The following is a 27,112-nucleotide window of genomic DNA, read 5'->3' as shown; positions in this document are numbered from 1 at the left end:
TATGGAAAGCACCTCTGCTTTTTAAGTTTTTAATTTTACTAGTTGGTTTGTGTTGAGATTTACTGTACAGGAAATACAATATATCACCATGAAGGTGGATGAAGTTTCGAAATAAATCAACCAGGACTTTTTCTTCCTGTCACATAAAAAAACAGGTTTTAAAGTTGTTTACATATTTCATATCCAATGTAGATGTAAATAAAACCTGTACATACCTTAATATTACAATACTAATAAATGAAGCATTTTCTGTAAAACTGTTTGTATCTTAGAAAATGGAAAAAAAAAAAAAAATCTGAATTTCACCGCAAGCTTCAGTCCTTTGATCAGCCTTCTTATCGCAGTTTCTCTGCTAAGAGAAGGAAGCAGCTCTAGCCTCAAAGTTTATGTTGGCAGGAAAACAACTGACATTTTTTGTGCTGGGGAGCGAGAGACAGAAACCCCTGATGAAGAGTCCCATCGTTTTAGGTTAGAGCACTTTACAAAATCCAGACTAGTGGAGTCAAGTTGGTAGACCCTTTTTGAGCAGAGAAGAGAGATAGCTTCCTAGATCTTCATCCTGATTAGAAATAAAGAGAGAAAACAACAATGTTAAAGATCAAATCAAAAACTTAAGAGTTGTTTTAATGTTCTAGACATTATGATCCATTAAAAGTAAGATTACAGAAGTTTGTCTCAATTTTCTTTTACCTCCACCAAGGAGGTTATGCATTTAGGAGAGTTCAGTAGTTATTGTAGAAGACATCCAAACAATGGAACGATTTACGTATAAATTGAAAATGAAAGAATAGGCTTTTGTAAAGGACTGGGAAAAATGGTTATTATATACAACAAAAAGAGCTTATTGCTAATTTTGATCTCTTTAATATTTTTTATTAATCTACCCCCCACAGGCTTTGTTGCTGTTCATGTTTTTCTTCATTTATATTTCTTCTATGTAAACATATTTTTTTTATTGTTTGGTATAGTTTTGTTTGCACTTGTTTGTTAAGTTCTGTTATCAAATTGCAAATGTGACAGAAGAATGAAAAGAACTAGTGGGAGAAAAAAAAAAAAGATGGGAGAAAAATGTCAATTTGCCCTCCCTCCACATAATAAAAAAAAGGGGGGACTAGAAAACTTGATATTTGTAAAGAGTGCAATTCATATGTTTATAACTAAATAAAAAAGATATATATATATATATATAAAAAAAAGAGAGTTCAGTAGTTATTTGGTTTCTGTACCAATTAAAATCTGTTTCTAATTGGCTATAAGCCTCAATTAATGGGGCTGAGGGTTGCAAATGGAGAATAAATACATTATTCCACAGCAAATTAAAAGGTCTTTCAAACTCGAATGAGACTAACATACAAACACAAAAACACCTGAAAAGAAATAGTGTAGCAAATGGAATAAAATGCATCCCAGCAAGAAGAGAGCAGGAAAGTGGGAATTACTTAAAAGTTAAAAAAAATATCCACTGGACTTGGTTTTTATATATTTTTTAACTTTTACGGAATGACTATGACTATGTGGGAATGCTTAACAACAAACAAACAAAATATGCTAAAACAAAAAGATACAAAACACATGCAGAGGTAAATAGTGCTGGTAGCAACAGCTACACATTAAGGACTAGCTCCGCATAATTTTAGTGCTCCAAACCACAATGGGGAGCCGATCCTCAACTCATGAGACCAGAACCCTAGTGAAGGTAGTAAGGATGCTAAGTTTTTACATAACTCAGCAGAAAGCACAATTTCATCCCTCCAGATGTTCTCTAAACCAGGCATCCCCAACCTCGGTCCTCAAGGCCCCCTGTCCTGCAGGTTTTAGAGGTTTCCTTGCTCCAGCACAGCTGATTTTAATTGAAAGCTGATTAACAGGCTTTTGGTCTACTGCAATCATTATAATCAGCTGTGATAAAGCAGGGAAACCTCTAAAACCTGCAGGACAGTGGTCCTTGAGGACCGACTTTGGGGATGCCTGCTCTAGGCTTTATCCCATTTATATTGTATAGATATCGATCGATCGATTGATCGATCCATCCATCCATCCATCCATCCATCCATCCATCCATCCATCTTCAGCAGTCTAAGCAAAGATGGCCAGACTTTCCGATCCACGCACACCTCCTCCAGCTGCTCTCGGGGGACCCCAAAGCAACACCAGGCCAGCTCAGAGACATAGTCCCTCCAGCGTGCCTTCCACGAGGCCTCCTCCCAATAGGACATGCCTGGAACACTTCCTGAGGGAGGCGACCAGGAGGCATCCGGAACAGATGCCCTAGGCCACCTCAGCTGGCTCCTTTCAACATGGAGGAGCAACGACTCTACTCCAAGCTCCTCCCGGGTAACTGAGCTCCTGACCTGATCTCGAAGGGTGCGCCCAGCCACCCTGCGAAGGAAACTCATTTGTGTTTGTGATTTTGTCCTTTAGGTCATTACCCAGACCTAAATACCATAGGTGAGTGGGAACGTAGATAGATCGGTGAATCGAGAGCTTTGTCCCCCTGACTCAGCTCCGTCTTCACCACCACAGTCCTATACAGTGACCGCATACCCGCAGACGCTCCACCGATCCGTATATCAATCTCGTGCGCCATCCTTCCCACACTCATGAACAAGACCCCGAGATACTTCAACTCCTCCACTTGAGTAAAGTAATGTTTATGTTCTGATCTCATATCGGTTGATAATCATGGGCTCCCAGTGATCTGGAGCACCTCTACCATTTCATGCTAATTTGCAGCTTTCTTTTAACTTAAAGTTGTTTTTACCGCTTGCAGTATTTTTCCTTTTTCATGTGTTTTGTGTCTTCGTTTGTTCGCAGCATTCTTGTTTTTTCAGCAGGTGTTGAGTTTGTTTTCCACTTCCTGCTCTCTATATGCTGTGATTGCATTGTTTTTTCTTTGCATGTGTTTCTAACTTTTGTGTTTGCTAGCCTATTTTGATGTATTTACATTGCATTTTCACCTCTAGGCCACTGTACTCACTTATCTAAGTTTATAGAAATATACTGTTTTTCAACATAATGATGAGCTTCAGCTTACAACTGAACTTATTACTGAATTAAAACAATTTTTAATTCAAAAGATTTATTCAAAAGCAAAAAAGAGATCAAATGTGAACAGAACTTTTATCTTTAAACTAATGGAATAATTTTCAGGGTCGAACACCTACCTACAGTACGGTAGAAAAAAACCACCAGGCTCTATTTTTGTTTTTACTTGTCCATTGCGTTGAGAGTGGAACACGGGAGACCACGGAAACTCCACCTTCTGGTTTCATTACTTATTTTTTGTCACTCACAGCCCCCTCTCTCATTCTGTCCACCCACTCGACTACTTTCACCGCTTTCCACAGTTAAACCCCTCACACCAGAACCACTTTTACACATTACACGTCTCTCTCTCTCGCTCTCTCTCATGCTAAACCTGCAAATGGTAAATATTAAACTCTGTACCTTTATAAATTTTCTGATATTCAGCGAGATTAATGGATTTGAAACTATGTTTTTTGTTTAACGTTATTAAACCGTTCAGAGCTTTGGAAAAATCTCAGCCTCACTTGTAGCAACAACACTATTTTAATAGAAAAAAAACAACCTTTTACTGCCCTGAGCTACACGGCTCTTAATTTTGATTAGTGAGTAATAGGGCTGAAACAATTAATAGGATTAATCGTGATTAATTGATTATTGGAATAATCGTCAACTAATTTAGTAATCGATAAATCATTAACTGGAATGTAGAGGCTCAAAGATAAACAAAAAACTGAATTTTGCAGATGCATCAGGATTATGGAGATATAATATCTTTATTTTAATGTTTTATAAAAGCATCAGAAGAATTTTTCTTTCAAGGAGGGCACTGACATTTCTAAACACCGTCCTTAATAGTGAAACAGTACATTTCACTTTATTGTTTTTTGAAATAACAATGAATTATCTCTTGGAAAAAGAAAGAAATCTAACAAAGGAAAAGGGTTTATGAGATTTAATCCTTTTATAGCTATATGGACATTGGCTTTTCTTTTATTTCGATAAAACAAAAATAACTCAAACTTCCTTTTAAAGAACCCCGTTTGGATCCGTCTCCACTGCGCTGTTTTCTCTACCTAAATCTGTTCTGTATTCTTTCTCGCCTGTATTAAAGTACCACCTGTTGAGCAGCAGACATGAACACTGAATGATGCTGTTGTACCTGATAACTCCAGGAAAGCAGCAGGACCTTGGAGTTTGCGTCTTCGGCTGAGGAGGAGACTTTGATGACGATGGATTCCACCATCACTGTGCCATCAGGCAGGTGCTGGATGGTGTAATCTTTTAGCAAACTGCAACCCAAAAAGAAACAAAGGAAATGGACAGGTCAGAAGAAAGGCAGAAAGCAGGACAAGCATTCAGGATGAGATTGAAATGCAAATGAAGTAGAAGGAGGCCCGGTGAGGAGACCTCTTACCTCTTGAGGTGTGTGTAGATTCTGTGCAGCGTGTCGGAGTCGCTGTGGGGGTCTTGGAGCTGCACGCGGCAGGTGAAGCGTAACTGATGCTCGTTTAGACCCAGCTCCTTCAGGGCCTGCTCTGACGACACCAGCTTCAAGCTCTGCAGTATAAAAAAACAAAAGACCAAAAATTAAACAAACAAAAAAAGCAAACTAACCACAGATGGCATCAGAGGTTTAATAGGTACGGCAAGCTAACAGCCATTTAATCAAGGTGAATGCCATTTGCTATCGTTTTCCATATTTTTCCACAGATGTAAAGCAGCTGCACACTGAAGGCTGCAGCTTTTTAAATGTAAACTCAGCTGAAATTGCAAAGACATAGGGTTCCAGATTTCTATAATTATGAAACCTCTAGAGGACTGGTTGTGAATTAACATGTTCTAAAAACAATAAAATAGATAAATAAAAATTATCAAAGCTAAACTGAAAATCTTAGAGCTACACTACTTTGTAAACGGAAACAGGGTTAAAACAAAATTCTCATTATGAGGTTTACTGCTAATACACTTAATTTAAAAGAAGAAAAACATTTTTTTTAATATATATATATATATATATATATATATATATATATATATATATATATATATATATAAAAAAAATGTTTTTCTTCTTTTACCTACACATTAAAATAAATCTACTGAAGCTGCTACCTCCGCGACCCGACCCCGAATAAGCGGAAGAAGATGGATGGATGGATTAACATCAATCTTCAAACACGAGTTTTAATTTTACAAATGCAATATATTTTATACAAAAAAAGCTCCTATAAATTAATTTAACAAATTCAATGCCAGATTACATTTTCTCTGTCTTAAAATGATAAACCAGGATCTTATCTTTATTCTCTTTTCTTTGTCACTCAGAACTAGAGGCTTCATTTGCTATTTAAGCATCCATCTACGGAAGAGGATTAGGGCCACTGAAAAAAAAAAAATTTAAAAGTTAACTGATTTTTTCATTTTATTTCAGTTTAGTTTGGGGAAAAAGTCATAATTCTGACTTTAATCTCAGAATTTTGGATTTTAATGTAGATGGGCACCATGAAGGAAGAGATGTGGGAGCACTCAGCTTCACTGACAAAGATGTGAGTTGTTTGGGAGGACCAGTGACACATTGGTGGAAAATGACGGAATTAGGCAACTTTTTACGTGTCCGAGGGGTCCCCTCATTAATGGAGGAGCAGAAGGTCATTAAAATAAGAGCTAGTCTCTAAAACAGACATGGCTATCGCTTGATGCTAACATGTTTGTTATCTGTCAGAATTCTGAGAAAAAATTCAGAATTCTGAGAAAAAAAGTCTGAATTCTGAGATTAAAGTCAGAATTCTGACTTTTTTTCCCATACTAAACTGAAATAAAATTTAAAAGTCAGTGAAATTTTTTTTTTCCAGTGGCCCTAATCCTCTTCCGTAATTCATCACTGTCACTGGTGTGGTGGACAAATAAAAAGGATAGTAGACACCTAGGAAACAAACACCTAGGAGCAAAAGAAATTTCTATTTGTAACGGGCACAGGGTTTATTTACTTTTTATTTATAAACTTGTTTTATTTTTATCCCTTTTTTAAATCCTTTTATTTGTATTCTTATTAAGGCATTCCTGATAAAACTGTTTGTTTCTAAACTTTGAAAACTTACATTTTCTTTCATGATCAGCGTTCCATGCATGGCGCGGGGTTTTTTGGGATCAGGCAGAGGACCTTTAACAAACAGAAATAAAAAAAAAACATTTTTACAAACTCGTTAAAAAAATATATATTAGATGTCCCTTTTTTCTTTCTTTTATTCATCTATTAGGAGTATGCTTTGTCAAACATGTAGACACTTGCTGAACTCTAATATTCTTAAGTATGTTAGATGTTTCCCCCCCATGGTGGAACATTACGAAATATAGAGGCTAATCTTTTCTCTCTCTTGCTCTTCTTTCAGGGTAGAATGTGATCCTCTTCATTACATAAGCAGCAAAGGTTTGGGAATAAAATGGGAGCATCTTAAGGCTGATGAAGAGAACACGGGTCTCTAACCCTGAGGCGTAGAATAATGAAGCATCCGCCTGATGCAACAGAGAATCATGAGGTATCAGGAGGACGCTGGGCTCACCAGAACTCACAGCTGAGCGATCTGTTGCAATTTCTCTGATCTGACTTGGAATAAGTCCAGTTAGACTTTGAGCCTGGTTTTCTTTCTCTTTATAAGTAGCAGGTTTTAATAGTAGTTAAACTTAGCAATTGCTTCCATGATAAAAAGGACTCTAAGGCGCAGCTACCTTCAGGAGGCAGTCAATGGCTTTCATTACATATGAACTAATCATTTACATAAAAGGAATGGCTTCTAATTACTTTAAATACGGATGAGACGGTGATAAAAACTGAAAAATCTTAAATGACATACATTTTAATAGTAGCTAAACACTGGAACTACAAATATAGAAACCAAGCATAAAAAAAACTTAAATGAGTAAAAATTGCCAAGGAGGTAAGAAAAAAAGAAAAAATACTCAGAAAAAAAAAATAACTGTACCAAAACTGCAGAGTTTTATGTTATGCAAGTGAATACTAGGGGTAGCGTGTCCTGCAATTTAATGACTGGATGCAATCAGCTGGTTTTCCTTAGATAGAAAACTTTTAACAGATCTGACTGGATGATCTGGTTGTTGTTTTTTTGCCTTGAGATGAAATGTGTTGCAAAGTGAGGGATTTATGATGCTGAGGGACATTTCCCGTCCAAGGGCTCTGGAGAAACTTGTAAAGCATGTTGCTTTCATGTTTTGAAACACTACATTTCTAATCTAAATCTGGTGGGCTGTTTCAGAAAACAGGCTGTAATTATTTCAGCAGAGATATTATCCAAGACAAAACAGCAGAGGTGGATAATCCAGGTCCAGAAAGTAAAAACCCTGCCATGTTTTCCTTCATCCTTCTCATTTAACCAGGTGATTAGCTCCTCTGGTGATCAGTCAGTGTGTGGAGCTGGAAATGCAGATGGTTGGAAGTGATCTCTCTGCAGCTTTTTTTACTTTCTGAACCTGGGTTATCCAATTCTGCATCAAAGGCCTTCTTTCATTACGAGCAAAAATCAGTAGATCTAAAACTAAATCTCATATACTTTTGCATTTTTACATTTGCATCATGTTTACAATATCAGTAAATCCAAATGACCTTAATCATAATAATCTATTCCATTCGTGAAATGAGCTGTCTAGGATTTTCTTAGTCGATGTTATCATGCCAGCGGATCTGGGTCGATTTACTGTATGAGGGCAGGAAGAAGAGTAGCGTGAGCCAAAAGCCCGTTATCAATCAAAGTGAAACTGGGTGAAACACAGGCTGAACCAAAACCACCAGATAAACCTCACCTCCGAGAGCCATCTCCCTCTTGAGTAGGTTGAGTGACATATCCACAGGAACGCTGGGGTTAGTTATCACAGACGTCGTCTCCCCGTTGGCTGGCATGTAACAGTCTATACCTGCCGTTTAAAAGATGGTAACATTAACCAGACTGGAAATCACCTCTGCCTCCAAACGGCGGCGGAGAAATGCATATCTTAGGACAAAATAAATCCCTTCAGCGGCACTTACTGAACTCCTGTTCGATCTTGCCCTTTAGAAACTCCATTTTAGCAGCCTCGCCGTGCACGAGCAGCATGTTTCGAGGCTCCGCCATACGGATGAGCTGCATGATGCCCTTTGCGTCAGCGTGTGCACTGAAGGACATGTACTCCACCTGCATCTTCACGTCCAACTGCAATGAAAAAAAAAACAATCAGTTCAATTTTTAAGTGACTTATAAACGAGAAATGCACAAGAAAACAGTTTGAAAACACAGTTCCAAACACTGGTTAATAATAATAAGACAAATGTTTTCAGTATTATGATTAAAAAAAACTCCTGCTTCTTAAAAGCAACATGTTTTTATGACTTTTCTGCTCAGGAAAATGATCTAATGTTCCACTTAAGCATAAGAAGTATTTCCTGATGATTTACTAACAGACATTACAAACCTGATCAAATATTTCAGCTTCATCCTTCTAAAAGCAGTTTTAAATATTTCTGCCTCCGTCTTTAAATTTGCATAAGAGTCATTAGAGGAATGAGGGATCTAATGACGTTTGTCCAACGTGTAAAGCTGGTTGGAAGAAAAAAAGGAAAATCTTACCGTCGCTCTTCCTTCCATCTCCAGTTTTCTTTGCCCATTTAGGATCTTATGACCAATAGTTCCTTGCACACAATACCCAGGCATGATTACCTGTAAGCAGAGTGTTTTTTTCTTTAATTATTATTATGCAGCGTTAGCTAAAGAGGATATGTACATTCATAGCCATACATTTAACAAATAAATTAGACGTTTTCATGTTTCCCAAAAAGAGATCGTGTTTTTTAATGGATGGAGAATCTGTCGCCCCCAAACGATGCCAAAAATCTGTTGTAATTTTTTTTTTATAAAATCCAGTTTTTTTGTAACCTGACTCCACCAGATGGATTTGCTCCGCATATCCATCTGGAAACCTTCCGTTGAAGTAATTTTGGGAAGGGGCGAAAATACTGGTTAGCTGATTGGCCTATGTTGGTGATAGACGGGCCAAATAAACCAATCAGATCAATGAAGCATATGACATACTAACAGAGCGACGAGGAAAACACAACCACAAGCCAGGCTACTCTTGCCAAAACCAGTCGGGAGAAGAGCAAAAACATCTTTTCCTCTGAGAAAAGCCTCCAGAGCAGTGTTTTGCTCTTCTTTCAGTGAAGAAATACTCTGTAATTCTGATAAAACTTGCTCGATAGCCACGCTAACGCTAGTTTCATCGGCTGAAGCCGCCATGTTCTTTAGACTGAACTGTCGCGCTTCTCGTTGCGTCACACCTCAACCCGCCTCAAAGCCAACGCTGATTGGACGTTCGTTTGGTGAACGGCTCCAAATTGTCTTTAACGGAGAGTCTCCAGACTGATTAGCGAGTGAAACCTTGAAAACTCGCGAGATCAGGATGGTCTCACGAGGCTAGTTTTTTTGGGAATATGCTGAATGCTAGTTTAGCTGCTTATTGATAAACTGCACTAAAAGGTATTTATCATTTGCCACCAAGATCCAGTGAAGGAGGAAATATGAGAGAGCTTTCTGAGGCGCTTGTTTTCTCCACTTGTTTAAAAACGAGAAATCACTGGCAGAATCCCATCTTGAAGGCAATATATAAAAATATATAGATAGGTATTTTACTTTCCTAGATTTGCAGCCTTTTAAATTAAAATTTTACTGTATTGCGCAGTGGTTAGCACTGCTGCCTTGCAGCAAGAGGGTTCTGGGTTCGATTCCCGGCCCCGGGTCTTTCTGCATGGAGTTTGCATGTTCTCCCCGAGCATGCATGGGTTCTCTCTGGGTACTCCGGCTTCCTCACCCAGTCCAAAAACATGACTGTTAGGTTAATTGGCTTCTCTAAATCCTCCTTAGGTGTAAGTGTGTGTGTGAATTGTTGTTTGCCCTGTTTGTGTTGCCCTGCGATGGACTGGTGTCCAGGGTGTACCCCGCCTCTCGCCCGTAGACAGCTGGAGACTGCTGCAACAGCACCCCTCGCGACCCCAATTGGGACAAGTGTGTCAGATAATGGAGGGATGGATGGATGTTGCTGTATTGCCAGAAATCTGATATATTAATATCAGCAATAACCTTAATTAATTACCTAACTTCATTAAGACACTATAAGAAACAAAATAATTTTACAACCTTAAAGATGCCTGGATGTCTTTGTTAATATATTCAGTCCAAACATCAGACTCTGAAGGTGTAAATAATAAACAAACAGACTCTCCAAACCAGTCACCAGGACATCTGTTTCTGCCTTGATTAAACTCTTTTTTGCTCCCTTCCCTGCAGTTGACATCAGTAACCATTAAATTATAGTGATCAGCTCGCTCGTTTAAATACCCAATGACGATGCATGCATCATGTATGGTTGACCGAGATGTGTGGAAGGCTGAATGTGAGGTGGAGCCTTGGGTGCAAACTTTGAGGTGCAGCTACATTGCAGAAATGTAAATCTAAATAAGTCTGTTTAAAATAATTGCCTTTTTTTATTTCAAGTGCATATGGTCTTATTTTAAGACTAAAACTTTTCATTTCATTGGCAAATCATCTTATTTACACTGGAAAAATGATCTAGAAATAAGTAAAAATGTCTTAAAATAAGTGTATTTACCCTTAATTTGAGTAGATAAATGAGATAGTTTGCCAATGGAATGAGTATTTTTACTCTTAAAATAAGATAATTAGATAAAATGCACTTGAATTAAAACAATGTAGTTGTGTTTTCTTATCCTAAATGTAAATTTTCTTTTCCATTGGCAAAATGCATCTTTTACCTCCTCAATCCAAGAACAAATGCACTTATTTTAAGAAAAAATTACTTATTTGGATTTAGATTTTTTCCAGTGTATCAAACCAAATTATGGGTAAATACATAATCTAACAAATATTTACCTATTTCTTTTAGTATGGGATCTATACAGGAATATTGCTTAGTTTTGGTAGTGCTCATGGTTTTATAAATCAGGATTTTATTGGGGATGTAGGCTCTTTTCCGATGTTTGACATGCTTACACTTATTTTATGGATCCTATTCAATGTTTTACTTTGTTGAGTGACGTAAAAAAAAAAAAAATACGTAAGGGACTCACCATGTTCTTCTCATTGCCAGCCCATTTCTTGAATATTTGCAAAGACTGGCCAGCATGTAGCATACCCGGTGTGGCGAACACCACCTAAGAGAATAAATAGATTTTAAAAGCAAGCCAGTTCAACTTAAAAACAAAAACACAAACATTTAGGAGGAAGAACAGGCTCACCATTGGTCCAGGATTATCTGCATAGGAGCGATCGAAGGCCTTGATGTGCTTAAATTCAAACATGTTTCTCTGCACAAAGGTTTTCCGGATCTTCTGATTGGTCCATGTAATGAAAAGCTTGTAGTAATGGTTGGCTTTCTCTGTCAGCCCAGTGGAGAAGTAGATGGGAGCCTTTAGATTCATTCTCTCCCTAAGATAATTAAAGGCAGCCCAATCAGTCAAAGACTACGTTTATTCTTTCAGTGCTGATAAAAGAAATGCCTCCCACATAACGAGCATTTGCTTCTTTGTATTGCAGTCATGTGCAAATGCTTCACGCTAAGAGGTTTTCATTTATTTTACCTGGAATTTCAACAAAGTTCACAGAAATAAAAAGAAAAATTAACAGCTTTTCATCCACAAGCTGTAATTACAGTTGTGTTCGAAATAATAGCAGTGCCTTTAGAAAAATGAGTAAATGTCAAAATTCTTCAAAGAAATTGTACTTTAATGAACACAGATACATTGGGGACACAGTACATTCTATTCCAAAGCAAAACAATTGCGCAAAGTCATCAAAACTTAAATAATAATAATAATATTTCAAATAAAGTAAGAAATGGCATGTTCAAAAGAATAGCAGTGTTGCCATCTTTCCTTGGAAACTCAAAAATGTACTGTACAAACAAAGAAATTCTTGATAAGTGAACCTAGCTGAGTATCCTAAACTAATATTTTGTTGCAAAACCACGGTTTCTGATGACTGCTTCACATCTGTGGTGCATGGAGTCAACCAACTTCTGGCATCGTTCCACAGGTATTGCAGCCCAGGATAATTGCACTGTATTCCACAATTCCTCAGCGTTTCTTGGTTTTGCCTCATGCACTGCACTTTTTATGTCAGCCCACAAGTTTTCAATGGGATTAAGGTCCGGGGATTGTGCTGGCCACTCCATCAGTTGAATCTTGTTCATCTGGAACCAAGCTTTTGCTCGCTTGCTGGTGTGTTTGGGGTCATTATCCTGTTGAAAGGTCCACCTCAAAGGCATTTCCTCCTCAGCATATGGCAGCATGACCTCTTCCAGGATCCTGATGTACTGGAACTGATCCATGATCCCTTGTATGCGGTGAATCGGACCAACACCATAGTATGAAAAACATCCCCATATCATGATGCTTGCACCACCATGCTTAATGGTCTTCAGTGAGTACTGTGGCTTGAATTCTGTGTTTGCAGGGCGTCTGACATACTGCCTGTGACCCTTAGACCCAAAAAGAACAATCTTGCTTTCATCTGTCCACAAGATATTATGCCATTTCTTTTCAGGCCAGTCAATGTGCTCTTTGGCAAATTGTAAACGCTTCTGCACATGTCTTTTTCTCAGCAGTGGGACTTTGCGGGGGCTTCTTGCTGGAAGGTTAACCTCAGTAAGACGTCTTCTGATTGTCACAGTACTCACTGTCAACTGAAGGTCTTGCTTGATCCTCTTGGATCCCATCATTGGCTGAGTCTTCGCCAGTTTGGCTATTCTTCTGTCCATTCGAGGGGTTGTCTTTCTTTTTCTTCCTCGTTTTTCAGTTTTTTGCTCCCATTTCAGGGCATTTGAGATCATTTTAGCTGAACAGCCAATGATTTTCTGCACCTCTTTGTATGTTTTCCCTTCTTTAATCAATTTTTTTATTAGGAAACGCTCATCTTCAGAACAGTGTCTTGAACGACCCATTTTCCTTGTTTTTTCAGGACAAATGCACAGCCAGCATGCCAGTTGTCTTGATCCTTAAATACGGATCACCTGTTAACACCCTTTTTTCCCAGAATACCCTCCCTAATTGATGCCCTCTCTAATTGAACTCACCACTGCTATTTTTTTGAACACACCCTTTTCAGTTAATCATTCAATTTCACAGAATCCACAGTATGCATGGCTGTCCTGTTGGGTTTGTTGGTTTTCTATACCTTTATTTTACCCCCCAGAAACTTATCTGGGGTATAGAGTTTGAAATGTTAATAAAACAAGTGATTTTCTTGCTGCTGTTGAGGCACTGCTATTATTTCGAACACAACTGTATCTCCACACATCAGTGTCTTTATTAGCTCGGACATAAACTATGTGTTGATGCTGACGATGCTTTGAAGCCAAACTGTTACCAAAATGTTTCCAGCAGGATGCAGAGCTCCTGCGCACGGCCCAGGGCGAAAACTGGAATGAGAACCTGGGAAATTAAAAGGCAGAATTTCAGAGGAGGATCTTCATATAAAACTAAACCAGAATGCTGCTTTACTGTTGAATAAAATTTTACCTTTCCTCCTCTTTCTATGCTCTCATGAACTTTCTTCAGGAAGTCTCTTTCTCTGCACCGTTTTGAGTCACGGATAGTTGTTGCGTATGTCGACTCTGATATTAGGATATCGGGGCGGCATTTATCGATCCAAGCAGCACTAGAAAAAGAACAAAATCAAACCACATAGAAAAATAAAGGTACATGTACAACCCCTACAATATATAAAACAAAAATTAATTGATTATTGGAACTTTACCCACAGCTATGACCCCTGTTTATTCCTTTTTACTGGCTTATTTTTCATTTCAGAGCATCAGTTTTTCCTGTACTTAAAGCTACAGTGTGTAACTTTTAGCGACATCTAGCGGTCAGACTGCAGACTGCAGCAACATGAACATCTCCCCCCCACCGCTTCTCCCCCCCAACAGTACGGCGAGCGTTACGGGAAAAAATGTCTTCCACGACGTCCGCATCACCTACCTTCTCAAGTGATGAGGTTTGTTTACATAGATAATTTTACAGATAGTATTTCATTAATCTGTGTTGGGTATAGATTTCATGTAGACTTAAGATAATAAATATACCCGTTATTTTTTCTACATCGTTGTGACGTTTTGGCGATCTCGCAATCGCTAGTTTGTTGGCTCTGCGCTGCCGTACCGCAAAGATGTCTGCCTCCATGTCTGTGAGACCCGCTCCTATGTAATTATAAATAACGAATTCTAAGGCAACGCAAATATTAAGGTTAAGAGGCTGAGCTCGTAGATGATGATAAATAACATAGTTATGTATAATATATTACATTTCTGACTGTATAGCCCTGTAATCATTACACACTTTAGCTTTAAATTCAGATGGCAAAATAAATTGCTTCAGAAATTCAGATTGCGAAGTTTCCACCAGATTAGCTTCTCTTCTCTTCATAGACCCTGTTTACGTTCCGCTTGTTGGCGTTTTATTTAGGGCTGAAACACTTATTCAGATTAATAGTGATTAATCGATTATTGAAATAATTGTCAACTAATTTAGTAATCCATTCAATTTTTTTAGGGATGCACGATATAATCGGCCCCCTATCGGTATCGGCCTTAAAACTGAATATCGGACATCGGCCACCCCACCGATATTTAACCCGATATTTGATCAGCCACTGAGTTTCTAAAGTCTAAAAAAAAAATAATAATACTACTACTTCTTCCTCAAAAACTTCTTTTTTACAGACTTAAAAACTTCTAAAGAAGAGGGGAAAAATATTGATACATTAAAATATCACAATATCTTCATATGCTGATATATTGCCATTTAAAAACACCATATCAATCTCTTTTACTAATGAAATATTGCTATATGTCATCGTTATGCTACGAAATCCCCCGAAAATTCACGAAATGTTGCCATAGTTTTATATGTTGATATATTGACGCGGTATCGATCTATTTTACTAACAAAATCTCACAAGAATTTGCAAAATATCACAAGAGTTTGTAACAGAACGATGAAATTTCACGAGATTTTGAAAGTAAAATAGATCGATACCGCGTTTTAAAAATCAATTTGATATCAGCATATGAAAATATATTTGAGTATATTATTTTTCAAAGTGTCAGAAATGGATAACAAAACTGCTATTTTCAATGACTACTTATTTTTGTCCAGCTTTGACATCGTTATCGATATCGGTTATCGGCTACAGGAGTTTTAAAATATCGGCATATCGGATATCGGCCAAAATCCCAATATCGTGCATCCCTAGTTTTCAAACTTGGAAACAAAGTCCAGTGGATTGGTTTTTTTTTTAACTGGAGTATAGAGACTCTAAAACATGCCTTTAGCTGGCAGAGCGACCCACTTAGAGCAGTAATTATACCAAAAGTGTAAAAAAAAAAAAAAAATTGTACATATATACATATATATATATATATATATATCTCAACCTTTTGCATTTAAGGCAAGGCAAGGCAAATTTATTTGTATAGCACAATTCAGTACAAAGACAATGCAAAGTGCTTTACATTATTAAAATACAGGAAGATAAAACAGAATCAAAGCAAGTAGGAAAAAAAAAAATAAAGTAAAAAATGCAGAAACAAAAAAGAATTTTTTCCTAAGAACAGTTGGACTAAAGAAAATATGTTTTAGTTGAACTGTTTAACTAGAACAGTCGAACTAGAACAGCCTTCGACTGTTCTAGTTAAACAGTTCAGATTTAAGATTTTAAAAAAATTAATCTGTCAATAAGCTCTATACAGAACTCCTTAAGGGGAAATATTTAAGTTTCACCTGGTTTAATTTTATAAAGTCTTCTGTAAGGAATCATTGGCTATCTGATTATTAACCGATTAATCGAAAAACTTATCGACAGATTAATCAATCTGCAAAACAATCCTTAGTTGCAGCGCTAATCTTATTATCAGTGAGTCTGCGGCTGCTGATTTTTTTGTCACGATTACAAAAACATGGTTTAAAGATAACAAAGTAAACATAGCCAGATTATCATCGATCTGGGTTTATTGTAGAGGTTTTGGTTTAATTCTCCTGAGGATAGTTTTTTTGTTTAATTTTATTTTACAGATACATTGGTTATAATTCATATCTTTATCTCCTCTTCTATCATTATGGACGACTCTAGACATAAGAAATGTATTAAAAACACGTTGGCGCCATCTAGCAGTAAGTAATGCACCACAGTACCCAAAGTTATATCTAATGCTTAAAACACAATTATTTTGTGAAAAAGTAATCAAATTAATTCAAATAGTTAAGGATGGTTATTTATTTCCAGGACTTGATTATGATGCTTCATTTGAAACACTACTTAAGCAGGAAGGAAGATAGTAAATGCATAAAATAAGGAGCTTTTAAATGGTAGAAATGTTTTATTCTACAGAAACAAATTGTATATTTTGACAGAATAAAGTCAATTTAGCAGAAATCCATCCTCATCCAAACATTTTGCATCTGGATTTTAAGTCACATTTTACAAAGTTCAACATAAACTGAAGTGAATACATTCTGCAAAAATACCAGATTTTTTGGATCACAATGTTTTTTTCATGGATCACAATGTTGATACCATTTTAAACATGTGAACATTCTTTTGAGGACCACAATGTTCACATTTTGGACAAAGAAAATAGGTGGTTTGAGAGGGAAGGAAGCCATCCATGTTAAGAAAGAAAAAACAACCTTAAACAGAGGGGGTAGACTTAGATTTTAGCTTTCAAAAACCTACAATACAGCAATTGAGTTAATCCCTGCTATCATCGCAACCCTCAACCCCTTTACAGGGGAACAGAAGACCCCGCCTGTTCAGCCAGGCCAACAATTCCCTTTAACGACCCCCCTTTCAGAAGCATAGACAGGTGTGGGGCATTATAGGCTAACAAAAGCAGCCAGACGACCCCCATTCCAAATGGATGGACCCGTTTGTCCGTTTATATTTGCATGTTGTCTAAGCAAAAACAAGGCTTTGTTGGGCAGCTGTATAAAGCAACTCAACGCTATTTCTGACATTTGAATTGAAAAAGCTTCCTGGATGGGAAGAGAAACGTCTTCAAACTTAGAAATAAAGTCCAGTGGATTGTTTTTTAACTTTTTTTTGGAATACCATTTAGAAATGTTTGTCAATGCTTTGCTAATATTCTTGCACTACCACCTCTTATCTCTTCCGTTTCTAGTGTTCCTCTCCATTAACTGCACATGATGATCAACAAAACACAGCCACTGGTTTTTCTAGTCTGATGCAACAAAAACCGTTGACAGGCTGAGGCTGCTGTAGCACAGGAATAACTGGATCTCACAAAGAACTGTGGTCCAGTAAAGCAGTGGTTCCAACCCTGGTTATCAGGATTTACCACTCCTGTTTGCCTCACTTCAACTGATCTACAGGAACGGGTGAAAAACAGGTTTCCAAAGAAACAGATTGTATATAGAGAGGGAAAGTCATCACTGAATCTGGTGTGCTGGAGCAGGATACATCAAAAACATGCAGAGGAGTGAGCCTTGATCACAAAGCTTAGGAGTAGTGATCCTCCAAAAAAAAAAAAAACAAACTGTTACTGAAAATAAATATCATCTGAATTTATTTTATTGGCTTTGGGGCAGAATGATTTTTTTCTCAAATTTGGATTTAAAAGTCTGAATAATGAAAAAAAGAAGAGGAAATAGTCCATTAAACCTCCAGAGACTGAAGAATTGACATGTTTTGCTGTTTTCTATCAGCCCAGGACAGCTGTGTCCCACTGCTATTCCAAACTACGTCCCTTTTTCAACGCAGCCGATTAAAGATTTCTTCAAAGGCCGAGCTATAAACCGTTTAATGTTTCATTAAGTTACATTTAGCCGTTTAACTAATTAATTTTTGAAGTTTCCACAGCATCAGTGTAATATTTCTCTTCTTGTTTATTGTACAACAACGCCTAATGAATCACAAATCCTACAAATAACTCATTTATTATTCATTTTATTTACAAATATTTTATGTTTTTCTTTTTTTATTTCTCAGAAGGTTCGTTGGCAATTATTTCATGGTTTAGGCTCAAAATGGTTGAGAGTTTTTTTAATGATTTAAATATTTAAGATCCAAAATTTTCATAAAATCTAAGTTTAAATACGATGTTTAACTTATAACTTGCGTAACATTGCCAATAAGTTAATATAACACTACAGGGTTCCTACAGCATGAGGCAAGTTATATTCAAGACTTTATAAGACTTTTTAATGCCACTTGAAATAAAAATTTAAGACCAAATTCACAAGAAACACAAGAAAAACCTGCTTGCGACAACTTTACCCAAAGGTTTATTTTAACATAAACCAATGCGCTAATGTTTCAAATAGGGATGCACGATATTGGGATTTTGGCCGATATCCGATATGCCGATATTTTAAAACTCATGTAGCCGATAACTGATATCAATACCGATGTTAAAGCTGGACAAAAATAAGTAGTCATTGAAAATAGCAGTTTTGTTATCCATTTCTGACACTTTGAAAAATAATATACTCAAATATACAGGTGCTGGTCATAAAATTAGAATATCATGAAAAAGTAGATTGATTTCAGTAATTCCATTTAAAAAGTGAAACTTGTATATTATATTCATACATTACATACAAACTCATATATTTCAGATGTTTATTTTGTTTAATTTTGATGATTACAAATGACAACAAATGAAAATCTCAAATTCATCATATCAGAAAATTAGAATATTGTGAAAAGGTTCAAAATTGATGGCCCCTGGTGCCACACTCTAATCAGCTAATTAACTCAAACCACCTGCAAAAGCCTTTAAATGGTCTTTCAGTCTAGTTCTATAGGCTACACAATCATGGGGAAGACTGCTGACTTGACAGTTGTCCAAAAGACGACCATCGACACCTTGCACAAGGAGGGCAAGACACAAAAGGTCATCGCTAAAGAGGCTGGCTGTTCACAGAGCTCAGTGTCCAAGCACATTAATAGAGAGGCGAAGGGAAGGAAAAGATGTGGTCGAAAAAAGTGTACAAGCAAGAGAGATAACCGCACCCTGGAGAGGATTGTGAAACAAAACCCATTCAAAAATGTGGGGGAGATTCACAAAGAGTGGACTGCAGCTGGAGTGAGTGCTTCAAGAACCACCACACACAGACGTATGAAAGACATGGGTTTCTGCTGTCGCATTCCTTGTGTCAAGCCACTCTTGAACCACAGACAGCGTCAGAAGCGTCTTGCCTGGGCTAAAGAGAAACAGGACTGGACTGCTGGTGAGTGGTCCAAAGTCATGTTCTCTGATGAAAGTAAATTTAGCATTTCCTTTGGAAATCAAGGTCCCAGAGTCTGGAGGAAAAGAAGAGAGGCACTTCATCCACGTTGCTTGAAGTCCAGTGTAAAGTTTCCACAGTCAGTGATGGTTTGGGGTGCCATGTCATCTGCTGGTGTTGGTCCATTGTGTTTTCTGAGGTCCAGGGTCAACGCAGCCACATACCAGGAAGTTTTAGAGCACTTCATGCTTCCTGCAGCTGACCAACTTTTTGGAGATGCAGATTTCATTTTCCAACAGGACTTGGCACCTGCACACAGTGCCAAAGCTACCAGTACCTGGTTGAAGGACCATGGTATCCCTGTTCTTAATTGGCCAGCAAACTCTCCTGACCTTAACCCCATAGAAAATCTATGGGGTATTGTGAAGAAGAAGATGCAATACACCAGACCCAACAATTCAGAAGAGCTAAAAGCCACTATTAGAGCAACCTGGGCTATCATAACACCTGAGCAGTGCCACAGACTGATCGACTCCATGCCACGCCGCATTGCTGCAGTAATACAGGCCAAAGGAGGCCCAACTAAATACTGAGTGCTGTACATGCTCATACTTTTCATGTTCATACTTTTCAGTTGGCCAACATTTCTATAAATCCTTTGTTTTTATTGGTCTTCAGTAATATTCTAATTTTCTGATATGATGAATTTGAGATTTTCATTTGTTGTCATTTGTAATCATCAAAATTAAACAAAATAAACATCTGAAATATATGAGTTTGTATGTAATGTATGAATATAATATACAAGTTTCACTTTTTAAATGGAATTACTGAAATCAATCTACTTTTTCATGATATTCTAATTTTATGACCAGCACCTGTATTTTCATATGCTGATATCAAATTGATTTTTTAACGCTGTATCGATCTATTTTACTTTCAAAATCTCGTGAAATTTCATCGTTCTGTTACAAACTCTCGTGATATTTAGCAAATTCTTGTGAGATTTTGTTAGTAAAATAGATCGATACCGCGTCAATATATCAACATATAAAAATATGGCAAAATTTCGTGAATTTTCGGGGATTTCGTAGCATAACGATGACATATAGCAATATTTCATTAGTAAAAGAGATTGATATGGTGTTTTTAAATGGCAATATATCAGCATATGAAGATATTGGGATATTTTAATGGATCAATATTTTTTCCCTCGTCTTTAGAAGTTTTTAAGTCTGTAAAAAAGAAGTTTTTGAGGAAGAAGAAGAAGTAAAATTTTTTATTTTTTTTTTTTTTTTTTTTAGACTTTAGAAACTCAGAAGCTGATCAAATATCGGGTTAAATATCGGTGGGGTGGCCGATGTCCGATATTCAGTTTTAAGGCCGATACAGGCCGATACCGATAGGGGGACGATTATATCGTGCATCCCTAGTTTCAAATTTTGAAAACCTTCCCATACAGGAAGAAAGCTAAAAGCACACAAATGACAGATATATTTTAACAATTATTTAACTAAATTTACAAACTTTGTTTTAGATGGGAACAAAACAAATCAGTTTTAAAGCCACAATATAACCAGTGCTAAGTCTTTTTTTGCATCTATTTTTCTTTATATCGTTTTCTTAGTATGTTTGATTTGGTGATAAGTGGAGGCGTTGCAGAGACAAGGGTGGAACTAAACTGAGAAATACCGGCTGTTTCTCTGTAATAGAGACTGACACGGGAGTGGATTTTCACTCCTGTCCCGTCCCACTCCCACAGAAAAAAATTGTGTCCCATCCCGATCCCAGGCCAGAGAAGAAATCTAAATCCTGTCCCGTCCCACTCCTGGTGAAATTACTCCCACTCCCATCCCGCTCCCATTCAGAATGACTCCTGCTCCTGCACCACTCCCATTCTTGTTGTTTTTGAGCGCAGGTGAAAAACTCAGAGCGGAAGTTACTATTGGTTTGCTCCCGCTCCCGTCTGCTCCCGTTAATGTTTAATCCTGTACCATCCCAATCCCGCGATCGTTACTAATACTGACTCCCATCCCATGGGAATCCCGTGACCCATGGGATTCCCGAAAAAATGTCAGTCTCTACTCCGTAACTCGATTTTAACGCTTTATATCTCACATGTGCGACTCCACTGCCTTAATTCCCATCGTTCGAGCTTGAATGACTTCTTGCACAAAATACACTGAGCCTCATGTATGTTCCCTGGTTTTAGCCATGGAGAAAACTCTTGGCTGGATAGACAATTTTCTTTACATTTACACTTGCTCATATTTAACTCTTTGGCTAGCTGGTTGGACTCTACCTAATCAAACTCCTCCAAGTCCCATTGATATATTTTAATATAAAAAAAATGTTTAATACCAAACAAAAAGCATGTTTTTAACTAATTATTGAATTCATTCAGACACAAAAGCTAATCAAGCTAACCGTTGCCGCTTCTCAATCTGTGTACTTGTGCGTTCTCGTGTACTCCTGAAATGTCACCACAAAAAGTAAATGGCGCATCTCCCAAATGTCCCGACTGCAACAACGCTTTTATTGGTTCCGCTATCGGGACGGAACCAATAATGGCGAGCCGTTATTTTTTTTGTATAAAATTTTTTTTTGTCAATTTTAACATTTTATTTAGATTACAAAAATAAATCGTAAAAAAATAATCCTATTTATGATGTTTTAAAAATTAAGACCTACGAAAGACTGATTTAAGACATTTTAATACCAATTAAGGCCTTAGTTTTATTTTGAAGAATTCAATGCCTTTTAAGACTTTTTCAGGATCCGCAGGAACCCTGCACTATCTAAACATGAAACTTAATGAAAAACCACAGAGGAAATGACTGAACAACATTTATATTTAAAGCCAAATTAAATGTCATTAAATTACTGCTATGGAAAACCTTTTAATACATAATATTGCGGTAATTGAATATAAAACAGTTATCATCGAGTACAGGTACTGACTCCCTGATATCGGTACCATATCGGTTGAAAGGTGAAAGCAACCCGACACTATAAACGATAATAGCAGATATTTTTCTCAACACTACAAGACATAGAAGAGAGCGTATTTACAGCAGCTCTTTGATTGAAATTGGAGTTTTTAATGCAACAGATTTAAGATTATAGCTATTTAAGCAACAACGAACATTTCTTTAACATTTTAATGATTTTTTTTTTACCAAAATCAAACCTGAGCATCAAAGCGCATCATGTTGGTTGATTTTTTTAAACACAAAAAAAGGCAAAAATAGTAGCTGTGATTCATTAAAGGAGTTTTTTTTTTAATAAAAGTTGTTTTAAAACTAATGTGGTTTGGATTTCTGGCAGATTAATGGATCCATCGCTGCTTCGAGACACACTTTCATGTCGTGCTTCTGGGAAATAAAAGCTTAAATAAGCTTGGATTAAATGTCAGGCCTCTGGTGCTACTGGGTTAAAAAATGACCTGAAGGGGTATTAGACAATGAATTAAGCTAAAGAATCAGGCTAAATTCTTGGAAGAAATAAAAGATCATGCCCTTTAAATATTGGTTGTTGTTGATGGGTTATAGAGGGAGACGAACGCTTTCATCACATCCCAGCTGGGTCATATTAACGATTGATCCATTCTGCTGTTTCCTAGAACAGTTCCTTTAAATCTACTTTAAGTTTCCTAATAGGAGCCAGGACAAGATTTATTGCTATTGTGTAGAATTTTCAAGTATCTGTTAAACATATAAAAGAGTTAGATTGAAAATAAAAACAGAAGAGGATTTGAAATGTTTTCAAAGCTCCATCTGATAATAAAGGCAGATGAAGCCTCTTAAAGCCCTGAAGATTTCCATCCAATTTGCTGGAGTCGTGAGCCGAGGCTTCGAGATGCCCCCTTTCCACTATGGCGGCTCTTTAATGCCCCATGAAAAAGGAAAAAGATGGGATTTTTTTTTTTTTTATATATATATGATGTGCAGGAGTTCAAACAAAAATTCTTTATGTTTTCAAATGCTGTAAAAATGTGTATAATAAATTAATTCAAACAACAAATGCAAAAAGTTCTGTCAAACAAGATTTGCGTCATGCCTGCAGCACACGTTTTAGCATGGTGCGGTGCCAGGCAGGTGGCTGCTGGCATTTCCTGGAAAGGCAAGCTAAATATACAGCTGACCACCAAGCTGGGAGTGAGAGGACAAGTGTAATTGCAGGACTTCTGGATAATTTAGAAGAGAGTAAAAATGAAAAACAGGTCCAACAGGTAGCGCTCTGATGCAGGTATGTGAACTTTCTTCCATTCCCCCTCCATTTAAATAATGCAACAAAACCTGATACATTAATACTGCAATGGAATTTAAACTCAAAGCACCAAATATCGTTCATCAGAGTAGCCACATGATGTGACATTTGCTCCAGGATCAACATTTAAATATATATATATAATACATAAAATAATACATGAATGCTTATTATATATTTAAGCACATGTAGTACTTTTTTATAGAGGGCTAATAAACTCAGAGACCGTGTTGTCTTTCGAGGCTTATATTAGACTTTTACATTTTTTCGGCTCCAGACAGATTTGTTTGGTACAATATGGTTCTTTGAACAGTTCGGGTTGCCGGTTTTATCAGGTGGATGATAAATCTTACTTAAATACATAATTGAATTATGTGATGCCTAAAAAGAAATGTTGAATATGGTCTGAGTATGATATTAACGAAAAAGCTGTGCCACGCTGGAGAAAGCGCAACAAGGAAGATGGCAACAACTGCTGAACAGTTCTCCTTTGACTCAGCTTTGGAAGGATTAGACTTGGGGTTTTGTTTAAATCTTAGCAGTAAAAGGCTCTACGCTCATTCATTTTTACCGACAGGCTGTTTTTTTCCACTCCCCCACCTTCCTGTCGCGCTCACTACGTCACAGTCAGTTGCGCTGATTGGTCAGAGCGTTGGCAAAAAGGCACAGAGAGCAGTTTAAAAAAAAAACGTGTTGTTCTCATCAACAAGCTTCTGATGTGTCATTGATCGGGGCCAGACTAAATTACACATTTAATCTAACTTTTAGAGTGAGACTATCACCTCCAGATGTCTCTATTACTGAGAGCAGTAATAGAGGCTCTAAAGCCGCCAGTTAGCTTAGCAGCAAAACAGACAGAAGCTAGCAGTATTCTTTTTTTTTCTAAATAAAGTGTGTTTTTAACATTTCATGTTATATGAGTTTGTTTTAAATGCATATAAATAAATTTAAAAATGTAAAGCATGTTTCATCATATGCTTTGCATTCAATTCAGTTTATTTATATAGCGCCAATTCACAACACATGTCATCTCAAGGCACTTTACAATTCAACCCGATTGAATTTTAGCAGGAATATTGTTTTAACATATTGCTTTATTCTTTCTGAAGGCGTGGCTGTTTTTATTTTGTGCCCCGATCGATTACACGTAGAGGAAACTTTGCAACTATTTATAAAAAAAAAAGGCTAAGAAAACTCACCCTAAATGTCTGTCTGGCGTCATGTTGTAGTCTCCCTAAAATAGGGGAGAGAAATTATGAAGTCATTGCACACACCCACTGTGACACAGTCCCAACTTGTTTCCACTCACCGTGTAGACAACAGACTCTGATCCCACTTTGATGTGCACCATAGCAGCTCCCAGGACGTGGCCTGCATAGTAAGCCTTGATCTCCAGCTCATCGTCCACCTGCCGGGAGCACAACAGAAACAGCTTGGTTTGCCATCAAAAAGGCCGAGCAGCTGGCGCAGAAAAAGGCGGGATTAGATAAAGTTGTGTGGCAGAATACATCCGAAAATAAACAGACTTTTAGCACAGGACCTGGACAGTTTGATGGAGGTTCAAAGGAATCACTTTCTTCATGCAGTCCTTGATCATTTGTGAAGTAAAGAAGTTGGTTTCTCCTTTCTTGTCCACAGTGATTTTCCGGAAATCTTCCAGTAAAATGGGACAAATGGCCTTGGTGGGATGGGTCATGTAGATGGGTCCGTCGTAGCCCACCATCTCGCTCATGTAAGGTAGGGCGCCGCAGTGGTCCAGGTGGAAGTGACTTAACGTCGGAACAGGAGGAGATAAAGAAAAGGTTGAAAAAAAGATTAGTGCAACGAGGGTTTGAAGAATGAAGAACTATTGGAGAACTTGACAAACCTGATGATCACGCAGTCCAAGAAGTCCGTCAGACGTCCGTTCTGCGTTATATAGGAAAAGTCTGGGAAACGCCTCTGCAATGAGAAAACGGACTTATTGTCAATATAACAGTTTTACTTTGTGTATGTGCAAACATTAAAAAATATATATTTTACAGATAAGAGAACAATGATGAATTTTGAGTAATACCAATTTGTTTTAATAATTTACTGACAAGACATCTTCAATATTTAAACCTTATCTTACCGCAAAATATTGAGCACTCATGAGATAACAAAAACATTTCAAATAATTGTCCTAAAATATAAAAGCAGTTTCTACAGCCTTGATAGTGGGTGCTTTTCAGACCTTTTTGGAGCCAAATAAGATCTGTGGAAAAGACCGGGTTTATATCCAAGTATCGGCTGATTTTCCAAATGCTGTGACCATTTTTTCTATAATCTTATTGCTGCTGTAAACACAGGCATTTCCCTATTGTGGGACAATAAAGGGATTTTCTACTCAATTCTGTTCAAATTTAATGAAATCAAGGCTGACTGATCAGCTGAACAATTATTCAGTCACGGTAAAAAGCAGTACAATAAATTTCTATAATTTGGCTTTGGAAGCAGCTTGAAGCCTTGGTGGTTGCTCTAAGTCATTAGTTTTTGCAGCCATCCCTTGTTAGCTCCGTAAAAGTTTCAAAACAGTCCACTGGACTTGGTTTCCAAGGATTGAAGACGTTTCGCTTCCCCTCAAGGAAGCTTTCTCAATTCAAATTCAGACATTTGATTTGAGAAAGCTTCCTGGAGGGGAAGTGAAACATCTTCAAACATTGGAAACCAAGTCCAGTGGACTGTTTTGAAACTTTTACGGAATACTATGACCTGGATAACTGAGAATCTTCATCAGTATCCCTTGTTAAATCAGTCATGAAGAAAGTTTAGATAAAAAGGAATAACTAATCTTGCTAGCTGCTTAGTCTTCATATTAGAAAGGGTGTCTGCCTTGGGGACTAAAACTGCAAATAAGCACATTTCACAGAGGAGAGTGGCAACAAAAAGATCTGCCTCCCTCCATAAATCTGCAGTCTGGAATCTAAGTTGTGCATCATAAAGATGAGACAATAATATGTCTGACTTAAAGGATTTTTATTTCCTTTAAGTCCTCTATTGAATGTTTTGGTTCACTTACATCGTCGTTGTATCCCATGTGCATCCCACAGTCCAGCATGATGTTTTTGCCTCCAATGGAGACGAGGATGCAGCTGCGACCGACATCCTGTCCAGCACCTTTGATAGAAAACACAACAACTGAGGAGCTGCAAACACAAATCTGAGCCACTTCAGTCACCAAATAGGTGACAAAGCTTCAAAACATTTTTTCCCTTATAAAATACTGAACCTTTGGTGCTGGGAGAGGGTGAGACACACGCCCCTGATCCAAATCTGTCAACATGTAATGTTGACAGAACTAGCTTAGCTTCGGGCTAACAGGCTGCAGTACTCACCTAAGGGAGTTACTTTTATTTCAGGCATTCTTTTGTCACCTGCCCGCTGCTGGACTCAGTAGGAAGGATAATTCAAATAATATCTTATAAGAATTTATTTACGGCAAACAATACTCTATAAAATCGGAATGAAACCGCTGCATGGTATTGTTTCAGA

The 27,112-nt window shown here is 37.4% G+C and overlaps 1 protein-coding gene across 1 annotated transcript; it reads right to left on the bottom strand.

Moving 5' to 3' along the window:
- Positions 1–26,983, bottom strand: ints11 (integrator complex subunit 11). Its single transcript, XM_038309392.1, has 17 exons — positions 26,956–26,983; positions 26,640–26,737; positions 25,467–25,540; positions 25,140–25,368; positions 24,909–25,007; positions 24,799–24,833; positions 13,604–13,742; positions 13,452–13,516; positions 11,324–11,513; positions 11,156–11,239; positions 8,643–8,732; positions 8,066–8,228; positions 7,843–7,953; positions 6,126–6,187; positions 4,442–4,584; positions 4,187–4,316; positions 1–559 (listed from the first exon to the last, which is right to left on the bottom strand). Exons 1-17 carry the CDS (start codon positions 26,981–26,983, stop codon positions 503–505), a joined length of 1,797 nt encoding a protein of 598 aa, XP_038165320.1. The 3' UTR covers positions 1–502.
- Between the last annotated feature and the right edge of the window lie 129 nt (positions 26,984–27,112).

The sequence above is a fragment of the Cyprinodon tularosa genome, unplaced genomic scaffold (assembly GCF_016077235.1).
Source record: "Cyprinodon tularosa strain WSP-4 unplaced genomic scaffold, ASM1607723v1 ctg66, whole genome shotgun sequence".
In the NCBI taxonomy this organism is placed as follows: Eukaryota; Metazoa; Chordata; class Actinopteri; order Cyprinodontiformes; family Cyprinodontidae; genus Cyprinodon; species Cyprinodon tularosa.
This window is presented reverse-complemented; position numbering and strand designations above follow the sequence as displayed.